Source organism: Garra rufa, chromosome 3 (genome assembly GCF_049309525.1).
Source record: "Garra rufa chromosome 3, GarRuf1.0, whole genome shotgun sequence".
In the NCBI taxonomy this organism is placed as follows: Eukaryota; Metazoa; Chordata; class Actinopteri; order Cypriniformes; family Cyprinidae; genus Garra; species Garra rufa.
Window position 1 is genome coordinate 40,473,954 of NC_133363.1, and position 21,619 is coordinate 40,495,572.

General features: G+C 35.3%; 1 protein-coding gene across 2 annotated transcripts in view; it reads left to right on the top strand.

Moving 5' to 3' along the window:
• pias1a (protein inhibitor of activated STAT, 1a) overlaps positions 1-19,826 on the top strand; it is a 55,996-nt gene extending 36,170 nt beyond the window's left edge. The window contains exons 3-14 of one of the 2 annotated variants that reach the window (XM_073836149.1): positions 5,101-5,185; positions 5,332-5,379; positions 5,469-5,559; positions 8,540-8,674; positions 9,926-10,031; positions 13,226-13,299; positions 13,919-14,079; positions 14,597-14,727; positions 14,935-15,118; positions 15,241-15,380; positions 15,476-15,516; positions 16,208-19,826. In XM_073836149.1, the coding sequence (XP_073692250.1) occupies positions 5,101-5,185; positions 5,332-5,379; positions 5,469-5,559; positions 8,540-8,674; positions 9,926-10,031; positions 13,226-13,299; positions 13,919-14,079; positions 14,597-14,727; positions 14,935-15,118; positions 15,241-15,380; positions 15,476-15,516; positions 16,208-16,501 (1,490 nt within the window). In that variant the 3' untranslated portion in view covers positions 16,502-19,826. The remainder of the gene's footprint in view (positions 1-5,100; positions 5,186-5,331; positions 5,380-5,468; positions 5,560-8,539; positions 8,675-9,925; positions 10,032-13,225; positions 13,300-13,918; positions 14,080-14,596; positions 14,728-14,934; positions 15,119-15,240; positions 15,381-15,475; positions 15,517-16,207) is intronic. The other variant, XM_073836151.1, reaches the window with a different exon arrangement.
• Positions 19,827-21,619: the final 1,793 nt, after the last annotated feature.

A 21,619-nucleotide genomic window follows, 5' to 3' on the forward strand; every position in this document is an offset into this window, starting at 1 on the left:
TTTGGCTTTTCATCAGCACGGCTCTGGTCAATATTCATACTTAAATGGAAAGTAATTAGCTCCATAACGATGCCTCACACACTCATATTCAGAGAACGCTTTTTCTTTTTTGGTGTATGCTGATGAAATAGAGCAAAGTCAATAGACCTGTCAACAGGATGATGTATTGTACGTGTGCGAGAAGGGAAAAGACAAATGAAGGCAATGGAGAAAATAAAACGAACCGAGAATGAAAGCAGCCGGGAGGGGGAGAGCGCACAGCAAGTGTCGAGAAAGTAAAACGGTAACAACCTGAAAAACAGCTTCACAAAGAAGGAGGAAATTAAGACGTTTTCTATAATTTTTGAAAATGTGTGTTTACCTGATGACCTTCATCAAAATATCAACATGATACCACCAACATGATGCGAATCGAATGTTTCATCAACAAATCTACTTTCAAGCTTTCTTTTAGGAAGATATTATGCATGCAAGAGTGCTGGAGTACTTAAAGGTACATTCAGTAATTCTTTAGCTAGTATTCACTGTACATAATGGAGCCATCTATCGGCGTGGTTCATCAGCAAGATCGTCGTTCCAACTTAGCCTTCACTACTATAATTTTTTCCGTCATAAAATCTTTTCACCTTGTGTATTCACCAATGTTTACGCTCATTTTTTGGGCTTTGTCAGTCTTTCTGTCTTCTTGCTTCAGGCCATTTCTGTTTCTTCAGTGATACAGGTACTGATTCTCCTATTGTTTTTGCTGATAAAGCGCAATAATAAGTCTTCTGCTGGTTCATTTTTACTCTTTAGATCACCAAACAACACTATTGTAGACAGTGTTGCAGAGTAACTAGTAATAATTTAATAAATAACTGTTATTAAATTAGTTGCTTATGGAAATGTGACCCTGGATCATAAAATCAGTCATAAGGGTCAATTTTTTTGAAATTGCTGAATCAATAAGCTTTCCAACAATATTTGGCCAAGATGCAACTATTTGAAAATCTGGAATCTGAGGGTGCAAAAAAAAAAAAAAAAAATCTAAATATTGACAAAATTGCCTTTAAAGTTGTCCAAATGATGTTCTTAGCAATGCATATTACTAATCAAAAATTAAGTTTTGATATATTTATGGTAAGACATTTACAAAATATCTTTATGGAACATTATCTTTACTTAATATCCTAATTATTTTTGGTAATTTTTGGCTATTGCTACAGATATTATATATATTTATTGCTACTTACGACTGGTTTTGTGATTCAGGGTCACAAATGTTAACGATTATAAAAAATATTTTCACACACATACAGATTTGATTGATTTCTTTCTAAAATTGCATTGACCACTCTAAAATATGAAACACCAATGTTTCAGGAGTTTAGGACACGTTTATTTGGTAGCTGTTTTATTTCTTATGTGGGTTTGTGTATATGCTTTTTTTTTTAATTAACCGTTTTATTTCTAAGACATTGTTAGATGCCAGCCAGTGTTTCCTGTCATAGCTATGCAAAGATTTGATTTAAAGGAGTAGTTCACTTTCAGAACAAAAATTTACAGATAATGTACTCACCCCCTTGTCATCCAAGATGTTCATGTCTTTCTTTCTTCAGTCGTAAGGAAATTGTTTTTTGAGGAAAACATTTCAGGATTTCTCTCCATATAGTGGACTTCTATGGTGCCCCTTAGTTTGAACTTCCAAAATGCAGCTTCAAATGGCTCTAAACGATCACAGCCGAGGAAAAAAGGATCTAGCAAAACATTTGGTTATTTTCTAAAAAGAATTACAATTTATATACTTTTTAACCTCCAATGCTTGTCTTGTCTAGCTCTGTGTGTACTCTGTGTAGAGATTAAAAAGTATATAAGTTGTAAATGTTTTTAGAAAATAACTGATCGTTTCGCTAGATAAGAACCTTCTTCCTCGACTGGGATCATTTAGAGCTCTTTTAAACTGCATTTTGGAAGTTCAACCTCGGGGGCACCATAGATGTCCATTATATGGAGAGAAATCCTGAAATGTTTTTCTCAAAAAACATAACTTCTTTTTCACTGAAGAAAGAAAGACAAGGGGGTGAGTACATTATCTGTCAATTTTTATTCTGAAAGTGAACTACTCCTTTAAAACAGTCAAAACAGTATCATAGCTATTTAAACTATCTTGTTTTGATTTTAAATCTGTATTTAACCTCAGAACAATGTCCAAATAAAGAGGTGCTAAAGTTTGATTTTGTGTTGGCTGTGCTTTTAAATTCAATTATTTTTATTTTTATTCAAGTGATTTTGAAAGTCTGACAGTAATCAGTGTTAAGTACTACTGGCTTAAATGTTTGAAAATCATTAACAGTTTAGAAACTTTTTAGAAATTTAGAAAAGTAATTGTAATAATTGAAATAGTTACACTACTTTTTACAATTTTCGTAGGATACAGCCAGTGACTGTGAGGATTTTTTCTGACCTTTTCTCTTGTGAAACATTGCTGGACACGTCATATCAGCATGGCAAAATACCTTAAGAGAGTGACCTATAATTAAAACACACTCATGAATACAGTATTCATCTCATGTGATTGTACACCATTTAGACTCTTTATAGAAGACGTTATATCTTAATGTGCAAAACTATTCAATGTAAGTTCAGAATAAACATTTCTCTCAATTCCATTCCGCCGGAACACCACAAACGCAAACAAGCGTATCGATACGCATCATTACAGACAGTGCAAATAAACATTACAGTGCTGTTGTATACTGTATCAGAAGTCTTGGAACGCAGCTTGGCCAATCAAATTCGAGGATTGGAACCCTTGTATAAAAACAATGTTAAGTTTTCCGTCTATTTCTGTTTATTTTCCTTTTGTTATTTTTAAGTATATCACATATCCGTTGTGTCACTAGGCATGATTACTCCAGCTGAGCGAGAGAAATCAAGAGAGAAATGGGCTGTGAGTGTATGGCTTGTGTTAGTTTTACATGTGATATAGAGACATTTAAACTACTGGTGTGAAGATGCTTGGCTCTGCTGGGTTTTTGTCAGTGTGTAGCAGTGAATGTTATTTTAGGGAATATTTCTCTGGATGAGAGCACTTCGTTCTTTATAAATGTTTGTGTGTAAAAGTGCACGAGTGAGTAAGTGTGCATCTGAGTCGGCGTTACAGAACGAAACGGTAGTTTTGACTTGCAGTGAGTCTTTCTTTCTATGTCACATGATCAGCTTTTCTAATGTTTCTAATGTTTACCAGTTCTCTCAAAAACCTCTTAGTTGGTATAAATAGGACTGTCGTGATATCAGATTTTCACTACACAATTATCTTGGCCAAAGGAATTCAACATAACAGTGTGATCGTAAGTCCATAGAAATTTTGGAACAACAAATACAAAAACATGTCATCAGTCAAATTCATCTTTAACTTAGTTTATTTTGTGTTTCATTATTTTTGGGAAATGAATCACACTAAAAATACAAGTGTAGGGTGACAGAGAAGACAGAGTGTAACCATAAATACAAAGTTCTGTCATAAAACTCGCAGATGGTACAGGCCGACAGGTCCTAACTCACTTTTTTTTGCATCAGACAGCAACTAATAAGCTTGCTGCTCAACATTCAAATACTTGGCCTCCTCCTTCCCCAGCTCCACCTGCATATATCGTCTACAGGGTAATTTCATGTGTATGTGTTCATGTATATGAATATGTTTGGGGTAATATGTAGCAGATTTATTCGGCCAAGACCAAACACATTAACATTGCCATGAGTATTACTATACTAATACTTCAGAGAGTTGTCATGACAAACCTGTATAAAACCGTGTAACGAACTTACTGTTGATCAGCACTTCTTGCTGATTGAGGTATCTTTTACGTTCTGTAGCTTCAGTGATTATAACAGTTTTTGCCTAATTTGCGCTAAAGTAGACTAACGTCATGGACCGACATGTTTGTCTGTGAAGCTAGTATGTGACGTGCCCAAAACGCAGACACACAAAACCATTATTACAATATAAAGAGTAATAATCTGGAATAATGTTTTTGTCATATTGCAGCCCTGTGAGTTTATGTCTTTTACATGTATAATTTAGATTTTAAACAGTCTGTTGTTGTTTACAACAGTTTAAATATTAATTGAAGTAATAGGGTAAACAAAAAATCCCTTCAGGAATGAAAAAATGCCAGGGGACATGTATCAAAAGTTTATTGTCAAGGTTACCAGCTTATCGCAACACTTCTAGTTTAAAAACATTTTTTAAGCTGAAATGCAATCAGTAATGTAAAATAGAAAATAAATAAAAAACTCGAACAAAACTAAACTAAAAATGGTGGAAAAAAATTAAATAAAATTAACCAAATGGTATCTGTAATTGTACTTGAAGCTTGTTGTTTTATCTTCATCACAAAGATGCAGATCTGTGATTTGCAGTCAGTTATTATAGCATTCTTTTTGTTACTGAGTCTAATTAACAGCACAGTCCCTGAAGACTTGCATGACTTGTTGCAGGCTGAATCTGGTAGCGCAACAACAAATGTTTCCAATCAATAACAATCCTCACATAATCTGTAGTTAGTTTTCAAACATGCACTCTGTCATAGCAACCGTTTCAGAGTGCCGCCTGTAACCATAATGGTATCTGACACATTGTTTATCTTGTCCTTGAACCTTTGGAAAAAAACAGCTTCGATGACAATGGAAATGAACTGAGTGGGAATCATTTGAGAACTCGCAGAAAAAGTTTGTTTTGAAGGAATATTAATGTTATTTAAACTGGACGTGGATCTGAGTTGGGGGGTGAAAGACTGTAACATTACTCTTCGAGCTTTGATTGTAGCCTCCTCACATATGGGTGGAATTATGCGGATAAGAATCTTGCTTTGCTATTGAGAATGAAACATTAAAAAGACTTTATCTAAATAATGAGGATTGGTTGAAATACTTAGAATATTTAAACTTTTTCAAAGCCCACAAACCTTATATGAAATTTTCACTCAGCTAAAAGTCATTTACAGTTTTCTTGGGTTTTGTTCTCAGGAAGCATTAAATGTTAAGTATGAAAATGTATGTTTTTTGTAAGGTTGTTTCAGGGTAGTTATTTTTCTTCTTTGGATCTTCTTCTCTCTGCAGCTTCAGATAACAGCCAGAGGTTTCAGGAAACATGTTTTGCATTTGCATTGACGCCACAGCAGGTCCAACAAGTCAGCAGCTCAATGTAAGTTGGTTCATTCATAATATTTCAATGTTGCAAAGCAAAATCCTAAAATTAAAGAGTAGTTTCTATAAAGCACTGACTGTGTGATGGCATGTTGAACTCAAATGAATCTTAAATGAATAGTTTTCAACTTTCTCTTTTTATAGGGACATATCGGGGACCAAATGTGACTTTACAGTACAAGTACAGTTACGGTAAGCTATTTGCATTCTAATACACTGAAACGTTTTGCATAATTATGATACTGTGTAAAACTTCAGACTGCTGTTTTCTGCTTAATCAGGTTTTGTCTATCAGAGACAAGCTGCCCTCAGGAGGACCACTTCCCCCCTAATCTTTGTGTTAAAGTCAACGGGAAACCGTGTAATCTCCCAGTAAGTTAAACTACAGTCCATTTGTTCATCTATCTTTTATTCAAAACTGCACTAAATTTTATTTTCACAATGCTTTTAGTTTATAAATTGTATTATTATTATTTTTAACAGGGTCATGGATTTCTTTAGTATTTTAATATGTGACCCTGGACCACAAAACCAGTCATAAGGGTAAATTTTTTAGGATAGAATAGGTACGTTAGGATAGGACAAAATTTGGCTACAACTATTTGAAAATCTGGAATCTGAGAAAATCGCCTTTAGAATTGTCCAATTGAAGTTCTGGGCAATGCATATTACTTATCAAATATATTTATTTACAGTATGAAATTGACAAAATATCTTCATAGAACATGATTTTTACTTAATATTCTAATGATTTTTGCCATACCTATGCTACTTGAGACTGGTTTTGTGGTCCAGGGTCACATATGTTCCTTGAGGTTTACTTAATAAAGATTTTTTTTGCACCAAAAAAAAAAAAAACCCTAAATAAATTTGTGGAAAAATTATTATTTTTAACCCTCATTCTGATTCTGTCTAAAACGACCTGTTTTAAGGAAGGTCCTTTAAGGCTTCTCAGTAATCGGCCACTGTTATGATTGGCTAACATCATAGCATAGGAAACCTTATCAACGCCCCCTCGCTCTTGCATGTGAGTGTTTTGACAACACGATTAATTGAAGGCGATTGTCATGTGTATTTTGTCAGTAAAGCCGGTTGTGTAATCAGTAGTAAATCTCCAGCACCTGCTTTCAGATGTAGCAGCATGTAGTACACAAAGCCGTAGTTCACAGACAAGCTACGCTATATGTGACCCTGGACCACAAAACCAGTCTTAAGTCGCTGGGGTATATTTGTAGCAATAGCCAAAAATACATTGTATGGGTCAAAATTATTGATTTTTCTTTTATGTCAAAAATCATTAGGAAATTAAGTAAAGATCATGTTCCATTAAGATTTTTTGTAAAATTCCTACTGTAAACCTATCAAAATGTAATTTTTGATTAGTAATATGCATTGTTAAGAATTTAATTTGGACAACCTTAAAGGTGATTTTCTCAGTATTTTGATTTTTTTGCACCCTCAGATTCCAGATTTTCAAATAGATGTATCTCAGCCAAATATTGTCCTATCCTAACGAACTATGCATCAATAGAAAGCTTATTTATTGAGCTTTCATATGATGTATATATCTCAGTTTTGTAAAATTTAACCTTATGACTGGTTTTGTGGTCCAGGGTCACATATTGCGTTCATCATCTCTGTGTAGTAAATGGCGCTACATCTGAAAGCACGTGAAAATACCACATTTAATAACATGTTTTTACTCCAAACTCACTTCATAACCTCAGTCGAGTGTTTAAAATAAATCTTTTTGTGAGATGATGTGGCTTCTTACACAGAATAAGGCACACAACATATTTTTATAGTATTCTAAGCAGTGATAAAGGCACTTTACAAATATACTTTATTATAATGAAAATTATAATAATAAATACTCTGTCAAGATAAACCATATACTGTCATAGTCGTGTGTTTATTAGTCACTTTGAATCAATGAAAGCATTTAAATCTTATATTTATTCATCTGAGGCATTTCCTGGGTTTTTTCTTTGGGGCATATTTGCAGTTTCTGCTCGAGAGTGCCCTCCGGATGAAGATTTACCGCTGATCACAGAGCCGTGCTTCTCTAAAAGATACGCATGACAATCGCAGCTTCTGCCTAATCACGGTTGTGATTTAATTTCGATTTATAGGTGCAGCCCTACGTGATCTAAATAAAACTGACATTTCCAGACAAAGCATCATGAAATAATTTACTTACCGTTTGTGATGCAGCTGCAGTCAGATCTAGTACAGCTTTATCTTTCATTCAACAAATGTTTCTTTGTGAACTTTCCATGACACTGTGCCTTGTTTACAAAACAAAATGCTCAGATCAATCAAATATCCACTTGTTCCTTACGCTGGGATCCTTCTGATATCTATACAAAGAGGCGAATGAGCTGTTTAAACCAAACACATCAAAGCGAACGTTCTTTCACTCCCTTTGTCCAATTGACGACAGACCCGAGCTCGTGTCAGAAAGTGAACGTGCATCTGTATACCGTATCAGTGTATACAAGATAGCGGTGATGATTGTAATTTCTATTTGCTTTTGACTCTACGCAACACTCGCATTCAGCTGGATGCCAGTGAGCGGGGCCTATGGTGAGAAGATGACTATTCGTCAAAGTCTTACTCTGGAGCAAGTATGCCGTAGGTGTCCTGAAAAGTGAAGCCAAAAGTTTTCGATCGCCCCCCGGTGGCTGGCTGCAGTATAGGTCATAAACCCCGCCCTCTCCATGTAATCTAATGGGACGTGAGCCAAACTAAATAATCGAATTACACTTCAAATAATTTTTTTCCAAAGATGATTTCCATCATGTGAGGTGGTTCCTATAATGCTGATTCATGTTCAGGTGTTCGTTTTTCTAATAAGTTTGCTTTTAAGTAGTTATTTGATGCTATAAAAACGGGGTGTGGTGTCATAATTGTGATCGTGCGATTGGGTCTGCGGGAGTTTGGGCGGGATTTTGACACCGCCGCTCCGCCTCACGACTCTACTGTGCAGACTCTGGCTCCAAACGAGTCTCTACTGCGCATGCTCTGGCTCTGGTAGCGGCCATATTTAGATGTTTTGGCTTCACTTTTCTATAGTGGAAAGAAGCGGAGACGCGTTGTCCATCGTTTTTTACAGTCTATGCTCTGGAGGCTTTGTTTATGCAAATGTTTCTGCCTGGGTGACGTCACCTTGCAACTCGGATCCAAACAAGCCATTTTTGGAGCTTGATCGAATAAATGCTTTGTTTAGAATGAGTACAAACACCTCATATATGCCAAAAGATCAAGGCATATTTGATTTCTCATGTCATGGCCCCTTTAAATATTTTTAGATGAGTTCCTCATTTGTTGTGTTCCTATTGTTTTTCACCAGGGATATCTGCCTCCTACCAAAAATGGCGTGGAACCAAAGAGGCCCAGCAGACCCATCAACATTACCTCATTGATCAGGCTGTCCACAACTGTCCCCAACACCATCGTAGTATCCTGGACCTCAGAAATTGGACGGGTAAGTTAATGATAATTCCTCCCTTTCCTAATTTGTGAATACACGTACTGCAACATTTGTTTCATAATTGTTTTTCCTGCCTTGATGGAAAGTAATTTGTGGTCTAATAAGACAAATCAAGCAAGTCTATTACAGGAACTCTTGTTGAAATCAACATTTATTTTTAGCAGCCCATACATGTCTTGCAGCCATTTGCAGTCACATGATGGCCAATTATAGCATTGGCATTATGCCGTTTGTGTGAAAAGGTCAGCATGTATGTAGTATTTTAGTATTTTTGCGGGGCGACATTTTGAGGCACGACTAAAAAGAATATCAAAATAAAAATGACCGTTGCTGATGCCCTTATTTCAGTCGTTTTTCAGAGTTTTGATGAATATGACATCAAACAGAAACAATAAACTTGCATATTAGTAATTTAAATGCTGTCTCTTCTTTGTGTTGTGGTCTACGCTAAACAAATATTTCCCTGCGGTTTTATACATTATCTCAATTCATTTGTGATCTGTGTGAATGCTCATTTACCTTTTGATGTTCTGGAAATGCATTTGTGATGGATGACTGCTCTGGTCCATTAGCAGTTAATGCATGTTAAGAAAAGTGATCTTTTTTACTTTGTGTTTACTTTGAGGCTACTGTAGGCAGACAGGATTTCATTACTTCATCCGCAGATCCCTATATCTTATAAGCTGACATATTCATCTTCTTGCGCATAAAACATCACTGCACCTACATATAATATTCAGCTTCATGAATGATGTCATTCCTTATCGTATAACTTGCCTCGGCAAGCAGTGAGCAATCCTGGCGCTCTCTGTGGTAGATTCCTTAAATGTTTCACTCTTGCTCAGGAGTCGTGAAAATTATATGAGCTGTACCTTCTTGCTGAATCTTGAGGGCTCTTTATTATAGAACCTGTTCATATGGCATGGCACTGATAAAATGATGATGTAAGATCTGACCTGAAAATATAAATAAATGATGCCTGGAAGAAGCTTCTTCTCTGCAGTAGGTTTCCACACTCTGTTATATTCTAGCACTAGTATTGCATTGTCTCACTGTGATGTTACGGTTAATAAGTTCTTTTATAAATTATTACATATTTTACATGTTAACGTACACCAAAAAAAAAAAATATATATATAGACTGCCTAGTGTTTTATGAAGATATTACTATTTTCTGAAATGTTGCTTGAATTGAAGGTGCACTGTGTCTCTAGTAACATATTTATTGTTTGATTGTTTTCTCAGAGTTATTCTATGGCGGTGTACCTGGTCAAACAGCTGTCATCTACAATGCTACTGCAAAGGCTACGGGCTAAAGGCATCAGAAATCCAGATCACTCCAGAGCACTCAGTAAGCATGCACACTCTCAACAGAAATAGAGCTCTTCTGTTTGTTGTCATGAAACTTGGAGAAATGTATCATTTTGAGCTATGTGTTTCCACAGGAATTTCTATTGTTTTTTAGAATAGCAGATTTACACTTTTGATTTACACTACTGTTATTTCCCGTTAAAGAACTTTTGTTCAACAAGGGTGCATTAAATCAAAAGTGAAGTAAAAACTTAGTTACCAAAGAATTCTATTTCAAATAAATGCTGTTCTTTGGAACTGTCTGTTCATCAATCCTGAAAAACAAAATGTAAAAATATTTTAAAATATGTTCAACCAGTTATTTTAAATTGTAATATAATCAAATAAATGTAAAATGTAGAAATATTGTGAAATATTTTTACTATTTAAAACAACTTTTTTATATTTGAAAATATTTTAAAATGTTATTTATTCATGTGATCAAAGCTAAATTTTCAGCATCATTACTCAAGTCTTCGGTGTCACGCGATCCTTCAGAAATCATTCTAATATGCTGACTTGCTGTTCAAGACACATTTTTAATTATTATTATTAATATTTAAAACAGCTACAGTACATTTTCAGGATCCAAAGAACAGCATTTATCTGAAACAAAAAGCCTTTGTAACATTATACACAGACACACTATACCATTCAAAAGCTTGGAGTCAGTATAATTTTTTTTGTTATTTTTTTTGGAACGAAATTACAGAAATTAACACTTTTATTTAGCAAGGATGCTTTAAATTGATCAAAAGTGATTATAAAGACATTTATGATGTTACAAAAGATTTCTATTTTAGATAAACGCTATTCTTCTGAACTTTTTTTTATCGAAGAAACCTGAAAAAAGTCTACTCAGCTGTTTTTTGCATAATAATAATTAATGTTTTTGAGCAGCAAATCAGAATATCAGAATGATTTCTGAAGGATTGTGTGACTGGTGTAATGATGCTAAAAAATTCAGCTTTGAAATCACCGAAATAAATTATATTTTAAAATATATTCAAATAGAAAACAGTTATTTTAAATAGTGAAAATATTTCAAAATTGTACTGTACTTTTAATCAAATAAATGCAGGCTTGGTGAGCAGAAGAGAGTTCTTTAAAACACATTGAATTTCTTACTGTTCAAAAACTTTTGACTGGTAGTGTACGTTTAGTTCTAAAACCTATGTTACATGCAGTGAAACCTCTGCGTTGCTAAATAAGGACTGAGCAGCTCTGTTAAGTTTTAAATGAGTTTTAATTTAGTTTTCTTTTTAGTTTGCCTGATATCTAATCTAAAGATGACTCTGAAGATGGAGTTTTATTTTAATGTTAGTTTAATTCAGACAGAAATAGTCTCTGTGTCTTCTTGTTCCTTCCTCAGGGCAAAGATAAACTATATTGGGAGCTAATAATTTGTTGGCGTCTTATTTCATCCAATTTAAAACCCTAAAAATTGTGCTGCATAGATTGCAGTCAATAGTCATTTTCTTAAACCTATCAAGACTAAGTAGTGCTTGATTGTGTGTATATATATACCAGAATCTCTTTTTCTATATAGCGTAGTGTGAAGATGAGTTAATCTAGAATTGTTGTAATCACTGACAGAAATGCAACATCCCAGTTCTGCTTTGCACAGATTGCTCTTTGTTCTTGTCTGCCCTTCAAACTTTCCATGATACTTTCAGATTTTATGTAGCAACCTATAAACTGTCTGAAGAGGCTTGTTAATTCTGAAAGAACACCCTGATGCCGCGTTGTAAACAAGCTACAGCACATCAGCCTGAGGCAGCTCAACCAAATTCTAAAGTACTAAATTTTAAAAAAATCCACAATAATGTTCAGAAGTTTGGGATTGGTAATAAGTCTCTTAGGCTTATCAAGGCTGCATTTACAGTTGAGGTCGAAAGTTTAGATCTTGCAGAATCCGCAAAATGTTAATTATTTGACCAAAATAAGAGGGGTCATACAAAATGCATGTTATTTTTTATTTAGTACTGACCTGAATAAGATATTCCACATAAAAAAAGTTTACATATAGTCCTCAAGAGAAAATAATGACCCTGTTCAAAAGTTTACTTGATTCTTAATACCATGTTTTCATCTGAATGATCCACAGTTGTGTTTTTTTGTTTAGTGATAGTTGTTCATGAGTCCCTTGTTTGTCCTGAACAGTTAAACTGCCTGCTGTTCTTCAGAAAAACTCTTCAGGGCCCACTAATTCTTTGTTTTTTTCAGCATTTTTGTGTATTTTGAACCCTTTCCAACAATGACTGCATAGTTTTGAGATTCATCTTTTTACACCGTGAACAACTGAGGGACTCATATGCAACTATTACAGAAGGTTCAAACACTCACTGATGCTTCAGAAGGAAGCATGATGCATTAAGAGGTGAAAACTTTTCGAACTTGAAATTTTATCTTCCGGGAAACATGTATCTTCTGTAGCTTCTGAAGAGCAGTACTAAATGAAAAAAAAAAAAAGAAGATATTTAAGCAAAATAAGAAAAATGTACACCTTCATTCTGTTCAAAAGTTTACACCCCTGGCTCTTAATGCATTATTTTTTCTTTCTGGAGCCTTAGTGAGCATTTGAGCCTTCTGTAATATTTTGCACATCCTGCAAGGTGTATGTAAACGTTTGACCTCAACTGTATTTGATCAAAATTGCAGTAAAACAGTCATTTTGTAAAATATTATTACAATTTAAATTAATAATAATAATAAAAAATAAATGATTGTATTTTACTGTTCTCTATTTTAATATATATATTAAAAGATAATTTATTTGTGTGATGGCGAAGCTGAAGCTGAGTCACATGATCCTTCAGAAATCTTTCTTGATGATTAGGTGCTTAAGAAAAATGTTGTCTTATTAGTAATGTTGAAACCAGTTGTGATTGTGCTTGTGATGCATTTCAGGATTCTTTGATGAAAATTCAGAACAGAAATCTATTTTTAACATTATAAATGTTGTTACTATGACTTTATATCAGTTTAATGTGTCCATACTGAATAAAAATGTTCATTTTATTCAAAAAGAAAGTCCTTTAGTCCTTGATTTTTGCTAGGTTAAATGTGACCATATTGTACTTTCACTTCTTCAGTTATATTAATAACTCAAAGTCATTTATTAATAGCAGTGCAGTTGTAAAGATCTCTGTGTGTTTTCAACTGCTAACGTGTGCTTTTGCTCATGTCCTGCAGTAAAGGAAAAGTTAACGGCAGACCCTGACAGTGAAATAGCAACCACCAGCCTAAGAGTTTCATTATTATGTCCGGTAAGCATCTTATGTGTCTGATCACTCAGTCACACACACACACACACACACACACACACACACACACAGATGCGTATTTTTGGATCTATCTTTGGTCTTCATGTTAGTTTAAGCCCAAGGAACAGCTGCAACAAACCTCTCAAGCTAAGAAAATCCTTGATTACAATTCTAAACAAATTATCACTAAGGGTTTTTTCACTTGACAGGTTTGTTCCAACCAGCTATTGGACCTTACAAAGTCTTTATGAGAACCAGAGCTTTATAATATGTTATTGTTTAAGATTCTAGTGTTTCAAAGTAGTTAAAGATCACACAAAGCAAAGACTGATGTTTTTTATTTTAAACTCAAAATGGAATCAGATTCAGAGCGTTTTATATATTATGACTCATAAATCTGTCTAAAACAGTTAGGCTGTTGCATGTTGCCATGATTGTATAAGTTTTGTTCATGTTTCTCCTCTTGTTCTTTTCATTCTTTGGTCTGTCTTCAAACCTACATCTGTGTATGTATGTATTCATGTTATGTGTGTGTGTGAGTTTGCCTGGATTTTTTCCATGTGGGATGTTTGTGTGTGTTAATTCCTTCATGATTGTCTGTGCTTTTGCTTGTGTTACGCAGCTGGGAAAGATGCGGCTAATGATTCCGTGTCGAGCGTTGACGTGTTCACACCTGCAGTGTTTTGATGCTACGCTCTACATCCAGATGAACGAAAAGAAGCCCACTTGGGTGTGTCCTGTATGTGACAAAAAAGCACCCTATGAACATCTCATCATTGACGGGTATGCAGAACAATTACAGAATAGAATACCTTTATTCTTAATATTACTTATAGTATTACTAATAGTATTTAATTACCACTGATTTTTTCTTTAAAGTGTAATAATTTATTTCTTACTTTCACTTATGTCAGTAGTTTTTCACTTAACTGCGTGACTTATAGATACTGTGATATAGATAGATACTGTGTGTAGTATAGTTTGTATGTTTTATTGCGGTTGTTTTCTTTCTATAGATTTATTCAGATTTTATTTAGATTTATTCCATTTTATTTAACTTAATTTTATCTGTTTTGTGTTTTTGTGTTTTGTGTGTTATGGCAGTCACTACGTAAGCAATTTCCTGCGGGATCAATAAAGTTTTCTGATTCTGATTCTGATTCTTCTAATATAATTTGGATTATGCATTAAGTTTTCCAGCTGTTTAAAGAGTAGGTGATCCAAAAAGTCACACTCTGTCTTCTAATCTGTCCTTTCTGTCTTTTCTTCATTTTTTTCCCATTTCTGTGTCCATCCTTAGGTTGTTTATGGAGATTCTGAACAGCTGTTTAGATTGTGATGAAATCCAATTCAAAGAAGATGGCACCTGGGCCCCCATGAGGTCGAAAAAGGAAGTGCAGGAGGTGTCGGCTTCATACAATGGCATTGATGGTCAGTCCCAGTTACTGCTGATGATCTCCTCATATTGTTGAGGAACTGCTCAACAAAAAAATTCACAAACCCTTCTTGTGAAACCATACTTCACACAATAATTGACAGGCCACTTCTAAATACAGTGGTGGCCAAAATTAGTATTTTCAGTTATACACCCTAAAAATGTTTTGTTTTTCAATCTGCATTGTATGTGTGTGTAATCAGGTGGATGTCGTACGACAGTGTTGGAGAACTCTCAAACAAACGGCAACAGTGGAGGCAACAGCAAAAAAGTGGAAGTGATTGATTTGACTCTTGACAGCTCGTCTGAAGAAGAGGAAGATGAAGAACCCCCTCAGAAGAAAAGCTGCCCCTCGCTGTCTAGCATCTCTCCTCAGATGGATAATGGGTACATTTTAGTATTGAATTGATTTTTTTTTTTTAAATATGCAGAAATAACATTCTATGTGTGGGTTTTGCAAAATGTTTTACTCAAGTTTTACTCTAGCTTGTTGGTTGGTATGTTCATAGGGTACTAAATCTCCACAGACAAACATCTCCTCTGAGTCGAACCCCCAGCATGCCTCAGATGGATACCAACTACATTCCCCCACCTCCTCCGCTCATTCAGGATTACCGCCACTACTACTCTACACCCACTGACCTGTCAGGTGAGGCACCCAAACATCATTAGGAGGCTGTTTAATGTGAAAAATGTGCTCATTTTAGCTTCAATATGCTGATTTGTCTCTGTTACCTCTTACAGATCTCAACTTTTTTCCTTTTTTACAAGGAGAGAATCATCAGGTAACAAAATCCAAATGTTTCTTGGTCCACTGTGATTGACTATTACAGGGGACATCGGATGCAAAATACACATTTACTTGGTATTTAGATATAAATGTCTTATAAAAGTGTCTTAGCGGTGTGGACACAACTACCCTACAATGATAAAAATTCATTCACTCCTTTTTTTTAATCCCAAAATAAACTAAACGCACTCAAATTTCAAGCCTTTTTGATTTTCTGAGCAGTATGACATCATGCTGCTCAGGCCCCACCCACGACCGCTGACAGACTGTCGCGTATTAGCATGTTTCGCCATTTTTCCGCCATGTTCTCTGCACTCGAGTAGCTGTAGCAACAACATCTCGTAAGCAATGCAGGTGTTTTGTAGTTAAATGTAAAAGTGTAGTAATATGCCACCAAATAAACAAAAAACAGAATAGAGGGGTGGAGTAAGCAGTAGCTCATTATCATTTAAAGAGACATGCACCGAAACGGCTCACTGTGAACAGAGCTGTTTTTGACAAGGTAAAAATAGTGTTTTACACAACCATTGAGATATTTTAACTAAAGCATGTTGCAGACATTTAATGCAAACCCTAAAGAATCAAACCAACTTGTGGAAAATGTGCATCCGAGGTCCCCTTTAAATTTGATGTAGCTACTCCACTAACACTTTCTCTTTGTCTGACTGTTTTTTCCATCTCTCCAGCACTACAACATGGTGATGGCTGCAGCTGCATCAGCATCTGAAGATCACGACCTCCTCCTGAGTCGCTTTCTCCCGTATGGCTCGTCTCAGCTCTTCCTGGACCCTCCCTCGACCCCCGTAAGCAACAGCCTCCCTCCCATTAATGTCAACGGCAGCAGCACCGGCAGCAGCCTGGTGTCCTCCAGCAGCCTGCGGGAAAGCCTCGGACATCCGCCCGCCCCACGCCCTAATTCCGAATCGGCCCCTACGTCTGGCATCTACGGTTCCATCCCAGACGTCATCTCGTTAGACTGACCCAGGACCGAACCCTTGCACAGGAAACTGACTGAAGAGACTTCCAAACATTAGGAAGAATATGGGACACACAGGATGACTGAAGGGTGTTTTTGTAAACGATGAGAATCGTTGCCGTGTACAGAGAACAAATATATTTTTTGTTTTACTTTTGTATATACCTATCTATCTAGCTTATCTAATGTATATGTAAACTTGAAAGAGTTTTTTCCCCCCTGGCTTGCTAAAATGACTTTGGGTTTTATCTCCTGGGAAACTGACGTTCTTTTTTTTTTTTTTCCTTCACAGCTTCCTCTCAACCCCTTTAACATAAGATGGACACTTTTTATATCCCTTACCCAGCATATTCTGTAATCGTCTATATTTTGTCTGATTCCACAGGGCTCAAGCTGCGATCGGACCGTCTGCAGAACTCTTGGTCTTTTTTCTTCCCAGCAAACTTGTCTTTGCCAATCCGTAACATTTCCCCTAAACATGCACGATTATTTTATATAATGCTTTTAAGGGATAGTTCACACAAAAATAAACATTATGTCATCATTTATACACCCTCATAATGTATAGAAGATATTTTCAGTGTTTTTTCCCTTTCAGTCTTCAAAATACCCTCTTTTGTGTTGCACAGAAGAAGGTTATACAGGTTTGGAACAAGATCGTAAATGATGTCTAAATCTTTATTTTTTGATGAACTCTCCCTTTATTTTGGTGGGCCGTTAAGAAGCATTCCTTCACATTCAGGTTAACAACTGGAAGTACTAGCATTGTTACAGATTGCCAGTGTCTGACCTCATGATTCTTATGTGAAATGTAATTCATGACTGTTTTTAAAACGATGTAAGTCTCTAACAATTTTGCATCCATATTTTTCTTGCTCAATGCCAAAAGAACACTGTTTAGTGTTGAAGTTTCTAGAGTGAGAGCTTGTGAGTTCAGTGAACTTAAATGTACAACTTGTGTGGAAAAGTAAGGATTTACTCGCTTTTTTTGTGGCGATCATGCTTGATTGTTCATTCGTTTTTTCTTCTTCTTTCCTTCCGTCCCTCTCTTGAATTTTTCAGAAGGAATGATATGTTGGGAGGTTCAGCAGTGGAGTAGATGGTGAGGTTACGATGTCCTCGGTGTAATTGCTCATAGATGTTTGTTTCGACCTCATATGGTGACTGAGGTCTTTGTTGAGTTGTTGTATGTTAGAAGTCATCTGTGTTTGGTACTGTGCAGAAAACCTAAAGCCACTCATCATTTCTTCCGTTTTGTCACACGTGCCTTGTGTGAGTCTGTTTTTTTGTGTGTGAAAGACTGGACCAGGTTTTTTTTGTACTTCAGTTAGCCTAAATCAAAGGAGAAGTTTACTTCCAGAACAAAAATTTACAGATAATTTACTCACCCCATTGTCATCCAAGACTTTCATGGCTTTCTTTCTTCAGTCGTAAAGAGATAATGTTTTTTGAGGAAAATATTTCAGGATTTCTCTCCATGTAGTAGACTTCTGTGGTGCTCATGAGGTTGACCTTCCAAAATGCAGTTTCAAAGGACTCTAAAAGATCCCAGCTGAGGAATAAGGGTCTTATCTAGTGAAACGATTGGTTATTTTCTAAAAAAAAAAATTGGCAATTTATATACTTTTTAACCTTAAATGCTCATCTTGTCTAGCTCTGCATGAACTCTGTGTATTCCAGTTCAAGACAGTTAGGGTAAGTCGAAAAACTTCCATCTCATTTTCTCCTCTAACTTCAGGAGAAACAAAATCATCCTACATTGCTGTTTTACCTTTTTTTTTTTTTTTTATAAAGGCCATTGGATCTTTTTTTCATATTCACTTTGTAAACACTGGGTCGGTACGTCTGCAGCGATGTAGGGCGATTTTGAAGTTGGAGGAGAAAATGAGATGGGAGTTTTTGGTCATACCCTAACTGTCCTGAACCAGAATACACAGAATTCCTGCAGAGCTGGACAAGATGAGCATTTGAGGTTAAAAGGTATATAAATTGTAAATTTTCTTTGAAAATAATCCATTGTTTTGCTAGATAAGGCCCCTTTTCCTCAGCTGAGATCGTTTAGAGCTCTTTGAAGCTGCATTTTAACTGCATTTTGGAAGTTCAAACTTGAGGGCATCATAGAAGTCCACTATATGGAGAGAAATCCTGAAATGTTTTCCTCAAAAAACATCATTTACGACTGGAGCTCTTACCTACACAAACTTGGTGTTTCTAAACAAATAATCATATTTGGATGTCCTTTCAAGTGCTCGTTGGGATTAACACAGGAAATTAAACTACATTTTAAAAAATTAGAACAGAAGATTGGAAATGTTATACTTAAACAGGCTATCCAAGTTGTGTGTGTGTTTGCTGGTGTGGCTTTCTCTGTGTGTTGACCAGACCTCCTTTCAAAGCCTAATTGGGTTTGGGACTGGGGTAATTGCGTGGGACAGAATCTTGCTATCATGTTTTGTGGTTTTTTTTTTGATAGACTGATGAGTCTCACTCTGTTTCCTTTGACCTCTAAACCTCCTTTTAACCTACATTTCTTATGAAAGTATTAGATGTTTATCAGTTGATTTGTTTCTTGGCTGTGAGATTGGTTTGAAATGTAATTGGTTAAGTAATTAAGATAAAAAGGACAGATGCTGTTATTGCAAAATCCTTAATACCAAATTGCATACTGGTTAGATCTCTAGCAGTGTTAATGATTGATAGATCTGAACAGTTCTTGTTCTTTTATTCAGTCAGTGTGTCTGTCTTATAACATTATGTATTTGACAAGATGTTACCAGGGATATACAAGCAAGGTTCAATGACACACAATACAGTTTTTCATTCATTTGTTGATTTTTGCTATAAAGAGTGATAAAGGGATGAGTTGCGTGTGGATGAATGTGTGTGTGAAAGCGTGTGTGCATGTTTTTGTTCTTGATGTAAGGCAAACGTTGTGCAAACTTGGATGTTCCAGTGACGTGCATTTATGTGCTAAAGTTGGATCCGCAACTTCACAACAGACTAATTTAAATATTTTAGATGCAGAGCTGTGTTATGAGTGGACTTGGTGTCAAAGTCCAAGTTTATTTTATTTTCCATTTCAGTAAGCTGACATCTATGCTCACTGCCTTAAATTTCATCCACTCTGTGTCTGTGGCATGTTTTATGAAAAGAAAAAAAGAAGATTTTTAAGATGTGGAAGACATATTGTACAGTAGACCGATGTCAGTTTGTATAAAGTACTAAGTGAAAAAAAATATTTATTACATGCATTGAAAGAAATTGTTTACTTATTGAATGTTACATGTTTATGTAGAGACATTTAGATGTAATAAAATGCATTGAGTTAACTTTGGCTTTTGTCTTGATGGAAAAAAAAAAACAAGCTGATGTGTATCCACCTTCATAAATTTCTGGTTCATTAAGCGCTATAGAGAAATATCAAGAAGTATAACAACGTGCGGTAAATGGTAAAACTACAAAACCAGTCTTATAGCAATAGCTAAAAACACATTGTATGGATCAAAATTGTCGATTTTTCTTTTATGCCAATCGATATTAAGGAAAGCTCATGTTCCATGAAGATATTTTAAAAATTTCCTACCGTAAATATATCAAAACTTAATTTTTGATTAGTAATATGCATTGCTAAGAACTTCATTTGGACAATTTTAAAGGCCATTTTCTCCATATCCCAGCCAAATATTGTCCTATCCTAACAAACATACATCAATGGAAAGCCTATTTATTTAGCTTTCAGCTGATGTATAAATCTTAATTTAAAAAAAGATATACTTATGACTGGTTTTGTTCATAGTACGTTCTTATACATTAGTGCAGAATAGCTCAGCTGTTTTACCTTGCACTGTAAGATTTTGAGTTGAATGGCATACTGCTCAGTGATAAAGGTCAGACAAGCCTGAATCAATCTGTGGAAAGGTGAGGATTCTAAATTGAGAACGAACCAGGTGCCTGTTCATATTTCAGAAATAATCACAGCCACTGTATCTGGGGCAACAAGCTCTAACCCATTTTCAATTCACATATAGGCCTAAGAAAGAAATGTTTCATTTTTTTTATATATATAAAACATATCTTCATTTTACACTTTATCTTAAAGCACCTCTCTCCACTAGGTTGGCAGTTATGAATAATAAAATCCACAGAAAAAGAGCCCAAACAACTCTCATAAAATGTGCATAAGTGATGGTTTCTCTCAATTTTGTTCTTGAGCCCACCACTCAGTCTGATAATATGTGGTGTTTCAAAGAGATAGTTCACCCAAAAATGAAAATTCTGTCATTAATTACTCACCCTCATGTCATTCCAAACACGTAAGACCTTCGTTCATCTTCGGAACACAAATTCAGTTTTTTTTTATTAAGAAATCCGAGAGCTTTCTGTCCTGCATGGGAGAAAAGAAATCGTCAAATAAAGGCGTTATTTTTGTTTTTTAGTGCACAAAAAGTATTCTCGGAGGTGTCAGAAAGCTTTAGGATTTCATCAAAATATATCTTTACTTGTGTTCCAAAAATGAACGAAGGTCTTACGGATTTGGAACTACATGAGGGTGAGTAATTATTGACTGAATTTTCATTTTTGATTGAACTATCTCTTTAACATTTAAAATCTTTTCATTAAATTAAGTGCATGGATTTCTGTAGGCTATTCCTCCGAATGTCTCATGTAATAAATGCAGTATCAGGCTGTATATGTGACAGTCAATTTGAGCAACTAAACCAAAGCCTTAACTGGTAGAGAACAACTGGTGTATTTTTACATGTGAACAGCAGATGGCAGTGAAAACTTACCAAGATGACAAGATCCACCTGCTCTCTTAAAGCTCAACACTTCTCATCTCTGTTGCCTTGAGCAAATACCTGTAACTAATGACTGTATATTCACAGCTATTTAGTCATTCTTCTTCTTCTGATGGTATTAGCATTTAATGCCTGTAGATTTATAAGTAAATGCTATAGGTTTAAGACTGTAAATCAAGTTTAATAACTTTGACATTATCCCATGTCGGGATAAATATGATATATGACCATGGACCACAAAACCACTCTTAAGTAGGACGGGTATATTTGTAGCAATAGTTAAAAATATGGGTCAAAATTATCGATTTTTCTATAATGCCAAA